The sequence below is a fragment of the Microcaecilia unicolor genome, chromosome 12 (assembly GCF_901765095.1).
Source record: "Microcaecilia unicolor chromosome 12, aMicUni1.1, whole genome shotgun sequence".
Lineage (NCBI taxonomy): Eukaryota > Metazoa > Chordata > Amphibia > Gymnophiona > Siphonopidae > Microcaecilia > Microcaecilia unicolor.
Window position 1 is genome coordinate 43,627,427 of NC_044042.1, and position 20,665 is coordinate 43,648,091.

At 43.5% G+C, this 20,665-nt stretch overlaps 1 protein-coding gene across 1 annotated transcript; it reads left to right on the plus strand.

The window, feature by feature from the left end:
- The first annotated feature begins 789 nt into the window (after positions 1-789).
- On the plus strand, positions 790-15,947 carry LOC115481991 (indolethylamine N-methyltransferase-like). The gene is made up of 3 exons (XM_030221512.1): positions 790-1,023; positions 6,505-6,712; positions 14,960-15,947. Exons 1-3 carry the CDS (start codon positions 870-872, stop codon positions 15,396-15,398), a joined length of 801 nt encoding a protein of 266 aa, XP_030077372.1. The 5' UTR covers positions 790-869; the 3' UTR covers positions 15,399-15,947.
- The last annotated feature ends 4,718 nt before the right edge of the window (positions 15,948-20,665 follow it).

Consider the following 20,665-nt stretch of genomic DNA (forward strand, 5'->3'; position numbering starts at 1 on the left):
TCAAAATCTTGGGAGAGGGGAATTAGGGACCTAATTTGCTATTGAAGAAAGGGTCAGAAGGCTGAAGGTTTGCATGGGGGGGGGGGGGGGGCTGTAGCCTTCCAGATCCTTCCTTGATCTGTTAGCCTCCTCAAGTCTCCTTCTTCTTCTTCTTCTTAGGTTAGGCCTAGCTGGTCTTTGGGAGTACTGCTGTCCCTAGCTGGCATTTCCTAGCTGGGCACAGACATGCAGTTCCTGTTTCATGCTACTGAGCCCTCTTGGGTTTCTGCAGTACCTTTAAACTCTCCCTTTTGAAGTCCAAAGGACCCAGTCTAAGCAGGGTTTTAAGCTAAATCCAGGAGGCAGCATCCACTGGCCAGTACAAGATAACCACGCCCAATCTTCATTACCTCACTGCTTATGGGGTCATTTTAAGAGCAGGGACTGCAGAATCTGTAGTGTTGTCCTACATATTCAAGCTGTTAATCAAGAAGATAATATTAAAAAAAAAATAAAAACCTCTCAACAGCTGTATTAAAACATTGCTGGAAGAGAGAAATTTAAGCATGTATAAAATACAAATCTGAAGGTAATTGTACACAAAATAAAAAAATAAGCAATCTTGGAGAGGATTTTTGGATTTTTTTTTGTTTGTTTTGTCCTTTAGCCAAGGACTGTCAGAAGTTCTGAGAACCCTCATTTTTTGCTAATTGGACTGCTGCCCTACTCCTTCACCCACTGACTTGGCTTGGCCTCCATCCATATCCAACAGCCGCCAATAATTATAAGAACTCCTATCAGAACTTTAGTATAAAAACAGCTTAGCTGGGACAGTCTGTATTTGCCTGAACCGGGAAGCATATGAGACCTGAAAAATCTGAAAGGGCAAAATGGAATCAGAATTTACTGACAAGGATACCTATCAAATAGATTTTGATCCAAGAGATTACCTGGATACATATTATGGAGCAGAATCTGGTATGCTGGTGCAAGATGGATTTCTGCCATTTGTACTGAGAAAACTAGCCCAGACTTTCTCTGCAGGTGGGTATTAATTTCTATCCATTGCAGTAGGAACTGTGTAGTTAAAGTAGTTCTCTTTCATCATTAAGCAAACGGGATACTTATGGAGTGCCTACATACTGGGGTGGTTCATGTCATTCTTGTCCTATCTCGGCTTCAAAACTCAATATTTCTCTTGTGTTTCAACTCTCTCTGTTACATCTCAGGGAAAACAGTGTGCTGTTCCTCACCTGCCTTCTCCTCTCCCTGCTAATGGACACGAGATAAGGACCTATCCAACATCAGGAGCAGGAACGGCAGAATGGCAGGCTGGTGCAGTCCTGGTTGTGAACTGGTGAATTCACACACTTGTGGTTCTGATGCCTCCCTCAGAAAAACAGGATCATACGTTTCTGTGTGCAGTGGGGGCAAAACCAAAGCTGGAACTGCCTCTCCACAATAAAAAGATATCCTCTTGCAACCTAAAAAGAAGGGACTCAACAATAAATTTGGAAGGAGCATTAATTATCATGGAAGAGTAGCTTTTAGATCCATGAGAAAAGCAGATATTGGTTTTATTTGCTAGTAGTTTGATTTGGAGGGGCATAATTGAACGGCGCCAGCCATCTATATGGGCAGCCATCTATATGGCCAGCACCACAAACAGCGGTCCCGAACCGTATTATCGAAAAAGATGGCCGGCCATCTTTCGTTTCGATAATACGGTTGGGGCCGGCCAAATGTCAGAGATGGCCGGGTTTGAGATGGCCGGCATCGGTTTTCGCCGATAATGGAAACCGATACCGGCCATCTCAAACCCGGCCAAATCCAAGGCATTTGGTCATGGGAGGGGCCAGCATTTGTAGTGCACTTGTCCCCCTCACATGCCAGGACACCAACCGGACATCCTAGGGGGCACTGCAGTGGACTTCAAAAATTGCTCACAGGTGCATAGCTCCCTTACTTTGGGTGCTGAGCCCCCCCCCCAAAACCCCCCAAACCCACTACCCACAGCTGTACACCACTACCATAGCCCTTAGGAAGGAGAGCACCTACATGTGGGTACAGTGGGTTTTGGGGGGGGGGGTTTGGAGGGCTCCCATTTATCACCACAAGTGTAACAGGTAGGGGGGGTATGGGCCTGGGTCCACCTGCCTGAAGTGCACTGCACCTACTAAAAACTGCTCCAGGGACCTGCATACTGCTGTCATAGAGCTGGGTATGACATTTGAGACTGGCATAGAGGCGGGCAAAAAAATGTTTTTTTAATTTTTTGGGGGGTGGGAGGGGGTTGGTGACCACTGGGGGAGTAAGGGGAGGTGGTCATCTGGTCAGTCGGGGCACTTTTGTGAGACTTGGTCCTAAAAATAAATAGACCAAATGAAACCGGCCAAGTGCTCGTCAGAGCCGGCCTTCTTTTTTCCATTATTGGCCGATCTCGTAACCACGCCCCTGTCCTGCCTTCCGTACCCTACCGAAACGCCCCCTTTAACTTTGGCCGGCTCCATGACGGAATGCAGTTGAAGCTGGCCAAAATCGGCTTTTGATTATACCGATTTGGCCGGGTTCAGGAGATGGCCGGCCATCTCCCGATTTGTGTCGGAAGATGGCCGGCCTTCTCTTTCGAAAATAAGCAGGCCATATATTCAAAGTGATTTAAACGCCCAAGAGAGGCTCCTAGCCATTTAAATCGCTTGACTGAGGCTATATTCAGCGGCACTTAACTGCTGATTATCCCCTCTAAATGACCTTTCCTTAACAGGCAAGGTTAAGGGTGAGCTGGAGGCGGACTTAGGGTGGAGCAATGACTTAGCTGGTTAGCGATGATATTCAGTCCTCTAACTGGCTAGGTTTACTGCAAAGTTAGGACAGCAAAAAGGCTGGCCTAACTTTATGTGGTGAGGTTAACCGGGCTCCGGTCTGAATATAAACAAGTGCCCGGTTAACCTCTGGGTTGTGGTTCATGTGTTCCTGTAGGCCCCTCCTTCCAATATTTCCTCTCATTTCCAGAGCAGCATAGCAGCTTCGTGCAGCAGACTTTGATACAGGGGAACTGGGTTTGATTCCCACTGCAGCTCCTTGTGACTCTGGGCAAGTCACATAACCCTCCGTTGCCCTAGATACAAATAAGTACTTGTATATACTATGTAAACCGCTTTGAATGTAGTTGCAAAAACCACAGAAAGGCAGTATATCAAGTCCCATTTCCCTTTCCTTTATCCCCCCTTCCACCCCTGGACCTTGGCTATCCCCCCTTCCAATCCTCTCTGTAAACCCCACCTAAAGAAAATACCATGAGGCCTGACTTCAGCCACAACTATAGGCTCTTAAATTGGCATCTTTGAAAATTTACTAAACAATTTGGGAGCATAAAAAGTGGCCCTTAGGTTTTATGTTTTAATATTGCAATTTCCTTTGGATCATGCAGTATGCCTTTATGTAAATTATGTTACTATTGTATTATTATATTTGCATCATTATACTGTTTATTATATTATTATATAATTTTTGCTGCCCAAAGTTAACCGGGTAGCTATTTGGGTACCACAACTGAATATCACCACTACCCAGGTAACTCCTAGTGGCTGCCCCAGACCTAGATATTCAGTTCTGGTACCTGGATAAAGGACGACACTGAATATTTGTGTCTGATTCAGCTTACAGTGGACTACTGATCTGGCTGAATATTGCTCTCTAAACTGATACAATTCTCCTTTAAAAGTTCTGGAAAGCATGCATGTATGTCTGATTTCTCAATAGCACTACAAGCCTAGTTTACAAAATCTAGACTTTGGCATGCACACCTGTCCTGAGGCATACAGTACATGTCAGATAACTACTCATTTGGACTTTGGGTTTTCAGGAATGATTGAGGGGTCATTGTGTTTACCTCTCTGGTGTTCAAAACCACTTCTAAAATCTAAAATATAGAGTTTTGTAGCTTGGCTCCATTATTGGCTCCCTTAGACATGTGAAGGGCAATTTTATAATCTATGTGGCCACATTTTACATACCCTTTGCACATGTAAATGTCTACAATACTAATACTTACAGGTTGTGTAAATGTACACATCCCCTAAAAGCGTCCACAGAGCACCTAAGTCCTATTCTGTAATAAGTGGTGTACCCCCAGATTCTATAAAGGTCACCAAAAATAGTTTAATTATTGGAGCTAACACTAATTATGACACTAATTATGATTATTGAGTGCTATTCTGTAACAATGGGCACTTAAATTGGACCACACGCAATTCAAATGAGGGCGTGGCCATAAAAGGGTCATGGGCGTGTCAGGAGCATTCACAAAAGGTGTGCACAGTGTTACAAAAGAGTGGGGATCCGTGTCCAATTTGTACATTAGGATCTACATCAGGTTTCAGCTGCTGTTAAGTTCTCATCAAAAAAGCTGAGCACCAAATTCAGTGCTCATTCCAAAGCAGCCTTTATAGAATACCACTGAGGGAGAACTGAATTTAACCGGCACCAAATTTTCAGTGCCATTGATAGAATCCAGCCTTTAGTGTCTAAATGCAAGAGGGGTGTACCCAGGGCTTTTTTTTTAGGGGGTACTTGGGGGTACTGAGTAATGGCACCTTTTCCATTGTCTGCTAAAATTGACCCATGGTCCCCAAGTTTTAATGAAAGAGCTCAGGCTCTACACACCAATTCTACCTTGTCATTGATTCTGTGACTGGTTGCAGGGGGCCTGGCTATTGTGGAGCGGGTCCCTCAGTGATCACCCCACCCCTGAAGAGTGGCCTAGCATTTAAGTACCGGCACCTTTTTTGCTAAAAGAAATGCACTGGGTGTACCCCTGGGCAGAGCATGGGCAGGGCTCCCACTTACACAAATAACTTGCAGATTACCATAAGTTAAGCACATTTCTACTGCATTTAGGTGCTTGAACTTGCACATAAATGTTAGGTGTGCTAATAATACCAGGTTTACTTTAGTCTTCTACAATGGAACCTGGGCACCCAGATGCCATTATACAATAGGCTCCTACTCTGGGTCTTGGGGGTGCCTAAATGGAGGTGCCTAGTTGTAGAATTGCCATCCAGTTATATAAAAATCGTGCACTTACACATGTTAATACAGGTTCTTAAATGCATAGTTTGCAAACCTGTCGCTTACATGTTTAAGTACTAGCACTTAAATGTGTAAACCCCCTTGGAGGGGCATAATCGAAAGGGGCGCCAAAGTTTTCCTGAGAAAGTCCTTGCAGGACGTCCTGGCAAAGGGACGGGGAAACCCGTATTATCAAAACAAGATGGGTGTCTATCTTTTGTTTCGATAATACGGTCGGGGACGCCCAAATCTTGACATTTAGGTCGTCCCTAGAGATGGTCGTCCTTAGACTTGGTCATTTCTGATTTTCGGCGATAATGGAAACTAAGGACGCCCATCTCAGAAACGACCAAATCCAAGCCCTTTGGTCATGGGAGGAGCCAGCATTCCTAGTGCACTGGTCCCCCTGACATGCCAGGACACCAACTGGACACCCTAGGGGGCACTGTAGTGGACTTCAGAAAGGACTCCCAGGTACATAGCTCTCTTACCTTGTGTGCTGAGCCCCCCCCCCCCAAACCCCACTACCCACAACTGTACACCACTACCATAGCCCTTACGGGTGAAGGGGGCACCTAGATGTGGGTACAGTGGGTTTCTGGTGGGTTTTAGAGGGCTCATGTTTACCACCACAAGTGTAACAGGTGGGGGGCGGGGATGGGCCTGGGTCCACCTGCCTGATGTGCACTGCACCTACTAAAACTGCTCCAGGGCTCTGCATACTGCTGCGATGTACCTGAGTATGACATTTGAGGCTGGCATAGAGGCTGGCAAAAAATATTTTGCAAAAAATATTTTGAGGGTGGGAGGGGGTTAGTGACCACTTGGGGAGCAAGGGGAAGTCATTCCTGATTCCCTCCGGTGGTCATCTGGTCAGTTTGTGGCTTGGTTGTAATAAAAAAAGGACCAAGTAAAGTCATCCAAGTGCTCGTCAGGGATGCCCTTCTTTTTTCGATTATGGGTTGAGGATGTCCATGTGTTAGGCACGCCCCAGTCCCGCCTTCGCTACGCCTCCAACACGCCCCCAGGAATTTTGGTCGTCCCCATGATGGAAAGCAGTTGGGGACACCCAAAATCGGCTTTTGATTATGCCAATTTGGGCAACCCTGGGAGAAGGACGCCCATCTTCCGATTTGTGTCGAAAGATGGGCGTCTTTCTCGTTAGAAAATAAGCCTGCAAGTGATACTGCTATTTTTTGAATGTTTTCTTTGCTAAAATGGCTGTTCACCCTGTACATGCTGCAAATGACACATGTATTTTCTGTGTCCTTATATGTAAGTTACAGAAAGTGCATTTTAAGGTTAAGACCACCTATGCAAAACCAGGCTTCACATGTGTGTATAGGTATAGTAGTAAAAGCTTAAATCCAATGAGTGTTTTTTTTATAACCCAGCAGGCCTTAAAGAGCCAGAGATCTTATGTCTGCATTTCTTTATATATCACTTTACATACAGGTGGTGTGAAAGGAGACCTCTTGATCGACATTGGCCCTGGACCTGCTATCTATCAAGAGCTTTCAGCATGTGAAGCCTTTAAAGAAATCATTGCTGCTGACTACACTGAACGAAACCGGCAGTATTTTGAGAAGTGGCTGAAGAATGAGCCAGGGATCTTTGATTGGACCCCTGTGGTGAAGACTGTCTGTGATCTGGAAGGGAAGAGGTACAGTAATACTGAATGAACATACTGAGATTGATATTTTAAAATGCTTAGGTGTTTTTTTTTTTTTTTTGGTTACATTTGTACCCCACACTTTCCAACTCATGGCAGGCTCAATGCAGCTTACATATTGTATACAGGTACTTATTTGTACCTGGAGCAATGGAGGGTTAAGTGACTTGCCCAGAGTCACAAGGAGTTGCCTGTGCCTGAAGTGGGAATTGAACTCAGTTCCTCAGGACCAAAGTCCACCACCCTAACCACTAGGCCACTCCTCCTTTATCCCACACATATTTGAATTCCATTACCGTTTTCATTTCCACCACCTCCCGCAGGAGGGTATTCCATGTATCTACCAACCTTTCCGTGAAAAAATACTTCCTGATTTTATTCCTGAGTCTGCCTCCTTTCAACCTCAATTCATGTCCTCTATATAGTTTTGTATCATCTGCAATTTAATCACCTCACTCCCATATCATTTATAACTATGTTAAATGTCAATGGTGATGTTAACTACATGTGTTTCTTTTTTAAAAATCTGGAGGGCCAATATTCAGACAATGCGAGGTGGTCAGCCTGGATATTCAGTGCTGGGCTATTTCTGGTGACCGTCATTGAATATCCAGTATATAGTTAGCCGGCTTTAAGTTAACTGGCTACGTCGATATTCAAAGATAGGTATTTAACTTTCAACTGGCTAAAGATATACTTTAGCTGCTCAATATAGACAGTATCTCCTAGACAATAACTGGGAATATTCACGGGGATAAACAGCTATCCCCCACTGAATATCCCTGGATAGGTGGTTAAGTGCTATTTAACTGACCGGGTGCTGTTCCTGGATGATCACATGGTTTTGAATATCAAGGGGTGGATCCCTTACACAGATAACGTTGGCATTTTAAAATTCCTAAGGTGGTAATTCTATCAAGTAGGTGCTGACATTTACATGCTGATTGTATGCATAAATGATTTGAATAACGGCACATAAGAGTGTAAGTTACACATATATGCATAAGTACCTGAAGTGCACTTATAACTATGTACATATCTCCAATAGTGTGAGGTTTGCAGATGAGTGTGCACATGGGCGGAGTCTGGGCAGAATGTAGAAAGGGTGCACACATATGCGCATAACTTGTAGAATACTATGTTATATGTGTATCTCTGGAACATAGATGCAAACATTTATGCCAGCTAAGAGCTCATGTTGAAGTACATTCATACATATATACCCAGTTACACTAGCATTCTATACTTTCTTTTATAAAATATGTGCCAGTCAGGTGCAATTTGGGTGCCCCATAAGGGGGCAGTTTTCTAACAGGGCACCTCCATTTAGGCACCCCAAGAGTATATGTTAGGAATTTATTCTATAAAGGAAAGTAGGTGCCAGGGTTCCATTATAGAAAACTAGCATAACCAGCTATCAACACACCTAACATTTAGGCACCTGCATTTATGCCAGCTATAGAGCTGGTAGAAGTGCTAGTATGCCAGGGATGTGTGTGTGCATTCTGTAAATTATGCATGTAAGTGGGAGTCCCACCTAAGTCCCATTATATTACTCTCCTGTTTACACCCCTTGCAAATATGTGCTATATAAATTATGCATATATTTGCAGAATAGCACTTAGGTGACGTGAAAGGACATTTTCGATATGACGTCCAAGTCCGACTTTAGATGTTTTGCAAAAAACATCCAAAATTTGAATAGGAAAGAAGTTCATTTTAAAAAAAGAAAAACGTCTATCTTTGTTTTCGAAAATACTGTTTCTAAGGTTTTGTGCTTTGGATGTTTTGTTTTTTTGGTCCATTTAAAAGACAAAAACCATCCAAGTGAAAAACGTAGAAAATCAAGCCATTGGGATGTAGGAGGCGCTAGCATTTTTAGTAGACTGGTCTTCCAGACATCCCAGGAGGGCACTGCAGTGGACTTCAAAAACATGCCCCCAGGTACACATCTCACAGTTGCTCCCTTAGCTTGTCTGCTGAGCCCCCCAAAACTCACCCAAAACCCACTGCCCACAACTGTACACCACTACAATAGCCTTTATGGGTGAAGGGAGCACCTGTATGTGGGTACAGTGGGTTTCTGGTGAGTTTTGGAGGGCTCACAGTTTCCCCCACAAATGTGACAGGTAGAGGGAGAAAGGGACCAGAGTCCCCCATGCCATGGTGCGATGCACTGACCACTACAGTACACCCGGGACCTGCATGCTGCTCTACTAGACCTGGCTCTAACATCTGAGGCTGTCATAGAGGCTGTTAAATCATATTTTGTATTCACATTTGTTGGGGGTGGAAAGGGTGGGTCAGTGACCACTGGGGGGGTATTGGGGGTCACCCCTGATTCCCTCCAGTGGTCATCTGGTCATTTAGGGCACCCTTTTGTGCCTTATTTGTTATAAAAACAGGTCTAGCTCAAAACGTCTTAGTTTTAGTCCTGGACATTTTTGTTTTGTTCCATTGTAGCTGAAAAACGTCCAGGTGTTAGGAACACCCAGATCCCGCCCTTAACATGCCCCTGACACAGCCTCTTGTGATTTGAATGCACTTCTGACGGACTTCATAGAAAAACATCTAAAAATTGGTTTTGAAAATACCAATTTGGACATTTTTGTGAGAAAAACATCCCAATGCAGATTTATGTCACTTTTTGGACATTTTTGTCTTTTGAAAATGAGCTCCATGCTGGCATATATGTGTGTATATATTAGTATTCTAAACTTTTACATTCATAACACATATGTAAATGTCAGCACCTAGGTTATAGAATGACATTTCGGGGCAGGTCAAAAAGTTATCCATTTACATGGAGCTATTCATTCAAGTGGTACCTCACAAACAGCATGTATATACACATATCTGTTTAATTTTATATGTGGATTTTCAGTGGCACTACTTAAATGAATAGTGCTGTTGCAAGTCCACATGAAGTAAAACGTGTATTTAGCTGACCCATGATGAAAATCAACCTCATTATTTCTAGAGTGCCATCAGTGTATATGGTGCTGTGTGGGATAAATAACAAAAGATATAGGGATTTAGTCTAAAACAGAGCAAGGGAAGTTTTTTAACTGCTAGTAATCAAACTTAAGTATCGAAACACTTCCCTGCACTGTTAACTCCCATAGGGCTGAACCTCATTCAGGAGCAAGGAAGTTAGGCCTTGTCTCTTAAGTGGACTGCCAGAGTTTACTTATTATTTGGAGGTAATTTTATAAAGTTGTTTTCCTGAGTTTATAACCCAGTAATTATGCATGTAAAAATACACATGGGGACAAGATTGCATCTACTTTTACATGACATGTGGTGCAGTAGGACAAGGAGCCTTCACATGCACAGCCATCAGACAGGGTAAATCAGAGCAAAGTTTTTATTATTATTATTATTGAACTAAAGGTACCAAAGGTCTGTTCTAGTCATAGATCTGGGATTCAAATATAGGCAGCAATCAGATGGAAGCTCAGTTTCATACGATATAAGGAACTGCACTCTGTCAGGTTTACCAAAGACCAAGTTCAATTTAACTCATTTGTATGCACCTCAACAGTGACCAACTTTTAGCAAGCCCATCTTCCAGTTCCACAATATGGTCCTCCTACTTTGGCTCATCTTCAAACACTGCAGCCACAGGCTTGGAAACCAACTTGCACAATGGAATCTTCCTACCTTGGCATGTCTTCAGAACTGCAGCCACAACTACGATACTCTCCTGGGGGATACTAATCTTCCTATCTTGGTTCATCTTCAGACATTGCAGCCATACTCTAGGAAGCTCTCCTGGCTCACCCTTTCTTCCTCCCCTAGGCTTCCCTGTCCTGTTTCTTCTCTATTGTTTTAACTTTCTTTAGCTGGACCCTGCCCTACTGGCTCAATAGTGAACCTGTGAGGGACTATTTGGACTTAAAGGGAACTGTGTTTACCTTACTCATTCCACCACATAAACATATAGACACGTTGTGGGGTGCAATTTGAGCACAGCACAGACAGATTCTCAAAATACTCATGTTCCTTATAAAATATACAGTGGGGGAAATAAGTATTTGATCCCTTGCTGATTTTGTAAGTTTGCCCACTGACAAAGACATGAGCAGCCCATAATTGAAGGGTAGGTTATTGGTAACAGTGAGAGATAGCACATCACAAATTAAATCCGGAAAATCACATTGTGGAAAGTATATGAATTTATTTGCATTCTGCAGAGGGAAATAAGTATTTAATCCCTCTGGCAAACAAGACCTAATACTTGGTGGCAAAACCCTTGTTGGCAAGCACAGCGGTCAGACGTCTTCTGTAGTTGATGATGAGGTTTGCACACATGTCAGGAGGAATTTTGGTCCACTCCTCTTTGCAGATCATCTCTAAATCATTAAGAGTTCTGGGCTGTCGCTTGGCAACTCGCAGCTTCAGCTCCCTCCATAAGTTTTCAATGGGATTAAGGTCTGGTGACTGGCTAGGCCACTCCATGACCCTAATGTGCTTCTTCCTGAGCCACTCCTTTGTTGCCTTGGCTGTATGTTTTGGGTCATTGTCGTGCTGGAAGACCCAGCCACGACCCATTTTTAAGGCCCTGGCGGAGGGAAGGAGGTTGTCACTCAGAATTGTACGGTACATGGCCCCATCCATTCTCCCATTGATGCGGTGAAGTAGTCCTGTGCCCTTAGCAGAGAAACACCCCCAAAACATAACATTTCCACCTCCATGCTTGACAGTGGGGACGGTGTTCTTTGGGTCATAGGCAGCATTTCTCTTCCTCCAAACACGGCGAGTTGAGTTCATGCCAAAGAGCTCAATTTTTGTCTCATCTGACCACAGCACCTTCTCCCAATCACTCTCGGCATCATCCAGGTGTTCACTGGCAAACTTCAGACGGGCCGTCACATGTGCCTTCCGGAGCAGGGGGACCTTGCGGGCACTGCAGGATTGCAATCCGTTATGTCGTAATGTGTTACCAATGGTTTTCGTGGTGACAGTGGTCCCAGCTGCCTTGAGATCATTGACAAGTTCCCCCCTTGTAGTTGTAGGCTGATTTCTAACCTTCCTCATGATCAAGGATACCCCACGAGGTGAGATTTTGCGTGGAGCCCCAGATCTTTGTCGATTGACAGTCATTTTGTACTTCTTCCATTTTCTTACTATGGCACCAACAGTTGTCTCCTTCTCGCCCAGCAGTCTTACTGATGGTTTTGTAGCCCATTCCAGCCTTGTGCAGGTGTATGATCTTGTCCCTGACATCCTTAGACAGCTCCTTGCTCTTGGCCATTTTGTAGAGGTTAGAGTCTGACTGATTCACTGAGTCTGTGGACAGGTGTCTTTCATACAGGTGACCATTGCCGACAGCTGTCTGTCATGCAGGTAACGAGTTGATTTGGAGCATCTACCTGGTCTGTAGGGGCCAGATCTCTTACTGGTTGGTGGGGGATCAAATACTTATTTCCCTCTGCAGAATGCAAATAAATTCATATACTTTCCACAATGTGATTTTCCGGATTTAATTTGTGATGTGCTATCTCTCACTGTTACCAATAACCTACCCTTCAATTATGGGCTGCTCATGTCTTTGTCAGTGGGCAAACTTACAAAATCAGCAAGGGATCAAATACTTATTTCCCCCACTGTACATGGTTGCACAAATTATACGCAAATGTATTTCCATCAGATCTTAAGCTGGTATAAATGTCTGATGTTTTACTTTCTCATGATTTTTGTAGAACTTGAGCTTGTATTTCATAATGACACATGGAGTCCAATTTTAGAAAGGATGTGAAAATGGGAACTGAGGCATCCAGGTGAAATGTACCCAATGCTCCCTATATTTTACAGGGGCTTTACCACTGAAAACAGATGCAACCTCCTTACATGCTGAGCACGTAAGAATCACAAGCGAGGGAAACCACAGGAAAAGGTTGTGATGTCAAAACACTTTTTAATGAATATTTTAAAAACAATGAAAGATAAAACCCAACCTGGCCATATTTTGACCAATAGCTGCATCAGGGGTAAATCAAAAGTTATTCTGATTCTACTAGGTAAGCAGAGCCCTGTGTTGTTCATAACTGATAGGTATTCTTTTTATTGATGTTTTCAAAAGCAAAACTGTGAAGTAGATATAGATTGCTTCCAAAAATATATATCATCAGCAATCTGACAGCATATCACTAGAGTTCCCCTGATACAGCCACTGGGAGAAACAGGGCTATACCGGATTATTTCTTTCATTGTTTGTAGAACATTTATTAAAGATTGATTTGACATTACAACCTTCACCTATAGTTTTCCATGCATATGATTCCTGTCATAGAGCCTCCGAATAGGAAGTTGCAGATAAGCAAAAATATGCTTCTATACCCCATCCCTGAAATTCTATAAATGGCGCTTAAATTGAGGCATGCAAATGTAGGTGCACACCCAATTTCTGTGTGCAATTTAATTGAATAACAAATCAATTAGTGCTAATAATTGAGGGCTAATAAACAATTATCAGCACTAATTGGCCTTAATTGAAATTTATGCACACTTTTTAAGTTATATAGATCCTCGCGTAAATTTTACGTGCGGCTCTGAAAAAGAGGCATGGTCATGGGAGGGTCATGGGTGGATCAGGGGCATTCCTAGAATTTATGAGCGCTGCTATAGAATAAGGGGAATCTGTACCTAATTTACACATGAATATTTACACCAGGGTTTACTTGGTGTAAATCTCTGTGTTTAAAGTTAGGCGCCAATTCTGGCGCTAAGGAGGAGATTCTATATATGGCGCCTAAAAAATGGGCACTGAAATCAGTGCTGACTAAGCGTATTCTATAATTGGCACATCGTTACAGGACATGCTTAGCAAGTTGTGCACCTAAATTCTAATCAGTGCCAATTAGTGCTCACTATAGCTTGTTAAGTGCTGTTAGCGCTCATTAGCATGTTAAGCCAATTAAGTTACGCGTGTTGTTATTATAGAATCTGCTCCGATTTGGGCGCCTAAATCTAAACGCACTATATAGAATCTGGGAGTAAACATATTCTATAAGTGGTGCCTAAGTTTCAGCACCATTTATAGAATAGCACTTTGGGCCCCTTATGCTGCAGCTTGGTAAAAGGAGCCCTTAGTGCATTATTTTTTAGCACTAATTTTTCTGTGCTATTTATAGAATACTAGTAAAAGAGGCCCGTTTCTGAGCAAATGAAATGGGCGCTAGCAAGGTTTTCATCGCCAACACCCCCCCCTCCCTGGCCAACCCCTTTGTTGTTCTGCCATTGCTCCGCCCTCGAGGGCGGGGCCCGGAGCGATTTTGGTGGCTTCACCACCACGAACCTTCAAACCTTTTTGAAGGAAGTCAGGGCTTGGCTTCACTGACATCAGTGTCCTCAGAACGTTGAGGGTGAGTTTTATTATAGAATATATGTGCATGGCAGGGGCGTAGCTAGGTGGGGCCACGGGGGCATGGGCCCCCACAGATTTAGCCCTGGCCCCCTCTATTTTTGACCCCCCCCCCCCGCCGTCGACCCTCCCCCACCACTTTCGATCCCACTCCCACCGACCCTCCCCCGTCGCCGCCAGGTACCTTTGCTGGCGGGGTCCCCAACCGCCGCCAGCCGAAGTCTTCTTCTGTGCCGGTCTCCAGCGCCTTTGCTGATCTGTTTCTATCAGTCCTGACTCCAGATGTCCTGAGTGCACGTCCTGTATGTAGCCCCGTGCAGGACGTGCACGCAGGACGTCAGGAGTCAGGACTGACAGAAACAGATCAGCGAAGGCACCGGAGACCAGCACTGAAGAAGACTTCGGCTGGCGGGGGTTGGGGACCCCCGCCAGCAAAGGTACCTGGCGGCGGTGACGGGGGAGGGTCATTGGTGGGAGGGGGGTTGAAAGTGACAGGGGGGTCAGCGGCGGGACGAGGCAGGCTAAACTGTGCCCCTCCCACACCTCGGGCTCTGGACCTCCCGCCCACTGAGGTCTGGCTACACCCCTGGTGCATGGGAGCAGCTTTCTAAATATTTTTTATGCATACCCTGATCACCCTCTTGTTCCCCTGGCATCAGATCCAGCCTGGCAACCAACACATCCTTGATCCCCCTACCCTCCATCTTACCAGAGTCCCAATGATCCCTGTTGTCTAGTGGGAGCAGGACTGATGTTCTTGGTTCAAAAAGTCAACCGGGGATCAGGCTGCCATATAAGGGGATCGTACCAGAACAATAAGAAAAAAGTAAATGTGTTTCTGATTTATCATCTTATGTGTTCTCTTCTTTTAGCGGACAACTGGTCCAAAAACAGGAGAAATTAAGAAGAGCTGTTAAACAAATTATAAAATGCGATGTCACCAAGAGTCGCCCAATGGATCCATTGGTGCTGCCGAAAGCTGATTGTGTGCTTACAATTGGATGCCTTGAATGTGCTTGCAAGGACTTAGAAGCCTATCAAAATGCATTGAAGAATCTCTCATCATTGCTCAAAATAGGGGGGCACATAATAATCAGTGAGATTCTTGGTTGCACCTCTTACTTATGTGGAACAAGACGCTTCTCCTGTCTGACCCTGGATGAAGCATTCATGAAGAAAGCTGTCACTGAGACAGGTTTTGTCATTGAGGATCTGGAGGTTATTCACAGGGAGTACAACAAAGAGCAGTTTGAGCTGTGTGATCACACATCCAGTATTTTCTTGGTTGCCCGTAAAGTGAAAGAAATTTAGTTAGGGGAGCAATAGCCAAAAAAAGTATGAAAAACCCCTATGCAACTATATCAAGCCAATATTACCAATAAAAATCCTATAGCATTATTTGTCAGAGGCAATTTCACAAGCTGTCAAGTACTTCTATCAAATGGATAGATTAGATTGTAGTGGTATTTCGCTAGTGTCATGTCTTCAATATTTAGCATTTGGCGGTCAGAAATTTTTTAAATGCTGGCCAGCATGGGATTTTTGTATCTGAATATGTACTGCCAGTAACTGGATATCAGTTGTTGCTGAATATCTGGGTATAGATTGGCCAGTGCTACTTATTTGGGTAGCGGTGATATTCAGAACAGCACCCAGATAACTAATGGATAAAGTTAGAACAGTCTTTTTTCTGTCCAAACTTTATCTGGGCAGTTACTTGTTTAGCAGATTGAATATTACCACTAATTCCCAGCTCCATCCCTGACCACATTGTCACTACCCAGATACCCCTGGATTCTATATATGGTGCCTCAATTTCTGTGCAGAAATCAAAGTGCATTCTATAACAATGTGCATAACTTAATTGGTTATCTATCTAATCAGCGCTGTTAATTGGATGTTAACAAGAAATTATCAGCAGTAATTGGCATTGAGATTTAAGCGCACAACTCGCTAAGTGTATTCTATAACATAGTGCACCTAAATTTTAAGTCGTATAGTTGAAAAGGGGGTATGGCTATGGGCGGGGCTTGGGTGTTTCTAAAATCTATGCATATTATTATAGAATACACCTGATCTGTGTCTAATTTAGACGTTGGGATTTACACCAAGTAAAAAGTGGCCTAAATGGACGCGACCACACTTAGTCATGTGGAGAGCCGCTCACTGTATTCTATATACTGTGCAGAAATTTAAGCCTATTCTATAAAATGTAGGCGTACAATACAGAATACGCCTAGATGTATTTTTTTCATGGATTTTTCAGGCATCATATATAGAATCTAGCCCATAATGCCAAGACATATGCAAAAAACGTTACTGAAAATCCAGGTATGAACCTGATGAGTGGGAGTTATTTGGGTAGGGGCAGTTCCTACCCAGATGAATCTGAGTATTGACCTCATAGAATATGACAACAGTTACATACCACAAGGACCATCCAATCTACCCATTTTATTTCATTTGTCTTTCTCTCTTTTTTATTATGTTTGTTATCTTGTACAATGTCTTGGGCAATCCATTATGTAGGAATGAGGAGTATGTATCAATTTGTAAACCAATAAAATATTCCTTTCCAATGCAATACTATACATTATGAATGTAATTTATAAGGGGGCACCTAAGTTATGTGGGGTTTCAGGAGTCTGATTGAAGTCACTTTTCTAAAGATAAGTAGGCATCTACTTGTCTTTATTAAACATTTATTTATTTATTTATTTATTTATTGATTACAGCTATTTGGTATACAATACATTTGAAAACCATCGTGTGAGGGTGCCTGCATTGAATATCATTTAGACTGTGAGCATTTGTGCTATTGCTTTCTAGCTATATTTTTTTAAAAAGTTTTATTTATCAAATTTTAATATGCATATCACAAGTATCCACTTGCTTTAGTAACACAGAATTAGCAAAAATATTAAAGAAAAAGAAAACAAATCAGAAGGAACCCCCCCCCCCCCATAATATTCTTCCTTAGACCACAACATGGGAAAGTGGATCCTAAAAAAAACTCCACAAAAAGTGGAAATAACACAGAAATCCCACGAGGTGGCTAAAATAAAATAGAATAAAAACAAGGAGTGGGAACTGGATCAGACTCTTCAGAAACAGACTCAGGATGCCGAAGTGAAATTATAGGTGTTTATTTCAGCTGCTCAATCTTCCTTTGTGTTTTTGAGCTGTTTGAAAATCCTGGAGACCTTTAACATTATCATGTTTCTGCTGGATTCAACCTGAGTGTTCAATCTATCTCATCCACTGTTTCAGTCAATGCATCTAATTTAGAGGTCAAAGAAGTTACCTCTTGAGAAGTTTTGGAAACAGTTGTTTTCATGTCCTGGAGCAACTTCCACAGGCTTTCTAAGGTGACCACTGTGGGAGGCTCTGGTGACAATACTGTTACTCCTTCATTGACCTCTAACCGGGAGGCAGAATTCAGCATTCCACCCACACACAGGGCCAAATTAGCCGTTACTTCTAGTCTCTTTGACCCAGCTGGAAACACCAATAACACCGCTGGACATGTTGGCTGATTAGGCTCCAGAGGGGACAGCGTGACATGTTGTCCCAAAGTCGTAGTCTTTCCTTCTGACTGCCTTGCAGTAGGACTCCAGCGGTGAAATGATCGATCGTCAGCTGATGCGGGGATGAGGTCTGAGTTGGTGTGGTAGCAGCCCTGACCATACCCTTCCTCTTTGTATGCGGCATAATGGTACAAAAGTAGAAAACAGCAATGAAGAAACAAGACACCCACTCAGCGACTCCTCATGTCTCACCAGCCAGTACATGACGCCATCTTGGCCACTCCCTTTCTAGCTATATTTTATTAACTCTGTCATCTTCAGTATATCTTTTTACCTTGTCTTCCCTTCTACTTTATTACTGATAAGTGAGTAGCTAAGATGGTTTATTTTATTATTTTTCCAACTGATGCCTCTCTTGCTTATGCTGGGGGTGACTTCCTCAGCTCACCTGCTTCTGTTTGCCACTCCCACCTTGTAGTTTAAACATTTAGATATATATTGTCTAAATTTCTTATTAAGGATCCTCTTTTCTCCCACTGAAAAATATAGGGCAGTATAGCCTTTTGTTTCTCCATATATTGTTCCATCCTCCTTTATATCTAAAACCTTCTTGTTGACACCAAGTACTGAGCCTGCCTATTGAAGTTCTCTGTATTATGCAGTCTTCCCTCACCCTTTCCACAGGCAGCTAACCACGAATATTTCAATAAATGTCATGAGTGATGGATGATTTGAATGGTATTTGAAATCTGCCAACAAATATTTACCCGTGGTTTTTATCAGGGATGTGCCTTTGTTTGCAGACATCTGGTTTATTACTGAACCTTAAAAATATGAGGGCATATATAATTGATTTGGAGGATGTTTACTAAACCATGCTAAGCAGCTGGCATGGGTGTTAGTACATGCTGCCACCAGCCAGCACCTTAAAAATCCTGTTCTACTTGCTTAGTGGTAGGTAGGGACAGGATCTGGGCACGACACGGGTGGAGAAGCAATATGGGAAGCACTGACCTCTAGTGCATGGGATGGTCCCACACGCTATCTGTCACAAATGCTGATAGTGCAGCTGCACTTAATGCCACCTCAGTAGGTGGTGTTAAGTGCAGTCACACTACCTGCAGGCTGGCAGAATGGCCATGGTCCCCAATGAATCACTGCTCTGATTCCCCCTCAAATGTTGCTCCCAACCCCCAATAGGATCCCACCCATCAGAATCTTTTCAATAGCATCCTCCAACAGATGGCTTTCTCTCCCCCACATTCTGATCCACCCTCCACTAACCCCTGGGACTCACCCAGAGGTCTCCCCCATAGTCTGGTGGATCATGGCAGGAGCAATTTCTCACTGCTTTTGCCCTAGAGCTGCTGGGGTTCAAAATGACACCTATGACATCTAGTGGTCATCTTCAGGCACTACCTCTAGGGGGTCATTCTGCCATATAATCTCTCGTCGTAGTACCATGAGACTACCACTAGGGGGTCATAGGTGCCATTTTGAACCCCAGCATCTTTGGGGCAGGGGCGTAGAAGTACTGCTTTCTTCCTGGTCCACTGGACTACCAGGGAGTACCCCGGGTGAATCCTGAGAGGAAGTTGAGAGGTGGGGGGGGGGTGGGGAGAGGTTTGGGATACCTTTTGGGAGAAGGTCACTATTAGAGGTTCTGATTAAGGGAATGCTGCTTGGGGGAGGGGGTAAGTTGCTCCACTAGCACAGTTTTGGGTTTGTGAGGTCTGTGTCTGCCCTTTGTGGTAAATGCAGGACAGATGCTTGCCACACTCTTAGCATTTACCTCATAGATTTTGCAAACGTACAGCACTTTAGTGAACTTGCTCCTTAATGCATTAACCTATAAATTAATATTTATAAAGTTTATTTATAATTTCTGTGGTCTGTGCCCTGGAAGTGGTGGGGACAGATCAGGATAAAGTATGAGTTTATACTGTTGGGCAGACTGGCCGGACCGTGCAGGTCTTTATCTTCCGTCTTCTACTATGTTGCTATGTTACTACATATTTGCACCCTTTAAAAAGTTCTAACACATTAACATTTTTTAACAAAGTTTGAAACAAACTGAAAAAAAATCCAAAAATTGAGACAAACAGTCTGAAAAAAAGATCTGAAAATAATACAGTTATTTTTCCATGCACATCCATAGTATTCATATATCCATAATTTATTCATCACATAAATTATGGACACGTTGATCCAGTCTGGGTTTTGCTTCCATTGAAAGCAATGGAAGTACATAAGTACATAAGTAATGCCATACTGGGAAAAGACCAAAGGTCCATCAAGCCCAGCATCCTGTCCCCGACAGCAGCCAATCCAGGTCAAGGGCACCTGGCAGCTTCCCAAACGTACAAACATTCTATACATGTTATTCCTGAAATTGTGGATTTTTCCAAGTTCATTTAGTAGCGGTCTATGGACTTGTCCTTTAGGAAACTGTCCAAACCCTTTTTAAACTCTGCCAAGCTAACCGCCTTCACCACATTCTCCGGCAACAAATTCCAGAGTTTAATTACGCGTTGGGTGAAGAAAACTTTTCTCCTATTTGTTTTAAATGTACTACACTGTAGTTTCATCGCATGCCCCCTAGTCCTACTATTTTTGGAAAGCATGAACAGACGCTTCACATCCACCTGTTCCACTCCACTCATTATTTTATATATACCTCTATCATGTCTCCCCTCAGCCGTCTCTTTTCCAAGCTGAAAAGCCCTAGCCTCCTTAGTCTTTCTTCATAGGGAAACCTAGACTGGCTCAATCTGTCCTCCTTTTTCTGGAGCCATATGATAACCCTACCCCTTCTAGCCTTCCCCTGGTCAGTCTCTCTCATGCCTCCCCCTGACCAGCCTTATCCCAGTCAGTGTCTCTCATGCCCCCCTCCAGCCTTCAGTCATTCTCTCATGCTCCCTCCAGCCTTAATCCAATCTCTCTGTTATTCCCCTTCCAGCCTTCAGTCAGTAACTCTCTCATACGTTGGGAAGCTTGCCAGGTGCCCTTGGCCTGGATTGGCCGCTGTCGTGGACAAGATGCTGGGCTCGA

What these genes read in the sequence shown, in the direction of transcription:
- LOC115481991 (XM_030221512.1), top strand. Translation starts at nt 870, where the DNA reads ATGGAATCAGAATTTACTGACAAGGATACCTATCAAATAGATTTTGAT. An exon ending in AGCCCAGACTTTCTCTGCAG is followed by an intron (nt 1,024 to 6,504) that starts GTGGGTATTAAT and finishes CTTTACATACAG; the next exon opens with GTGGTGTGAAAGGAGACCTC. An exon ending in TGTGATCTGGAAGGGAAGAG is followed by an intron (nt 6,713 to 14,959) that starts GTACAGTAATAC and finishes CTCTTCTTTTAG; the next exon opens with CGGACAACTGGTCCAAAAAC.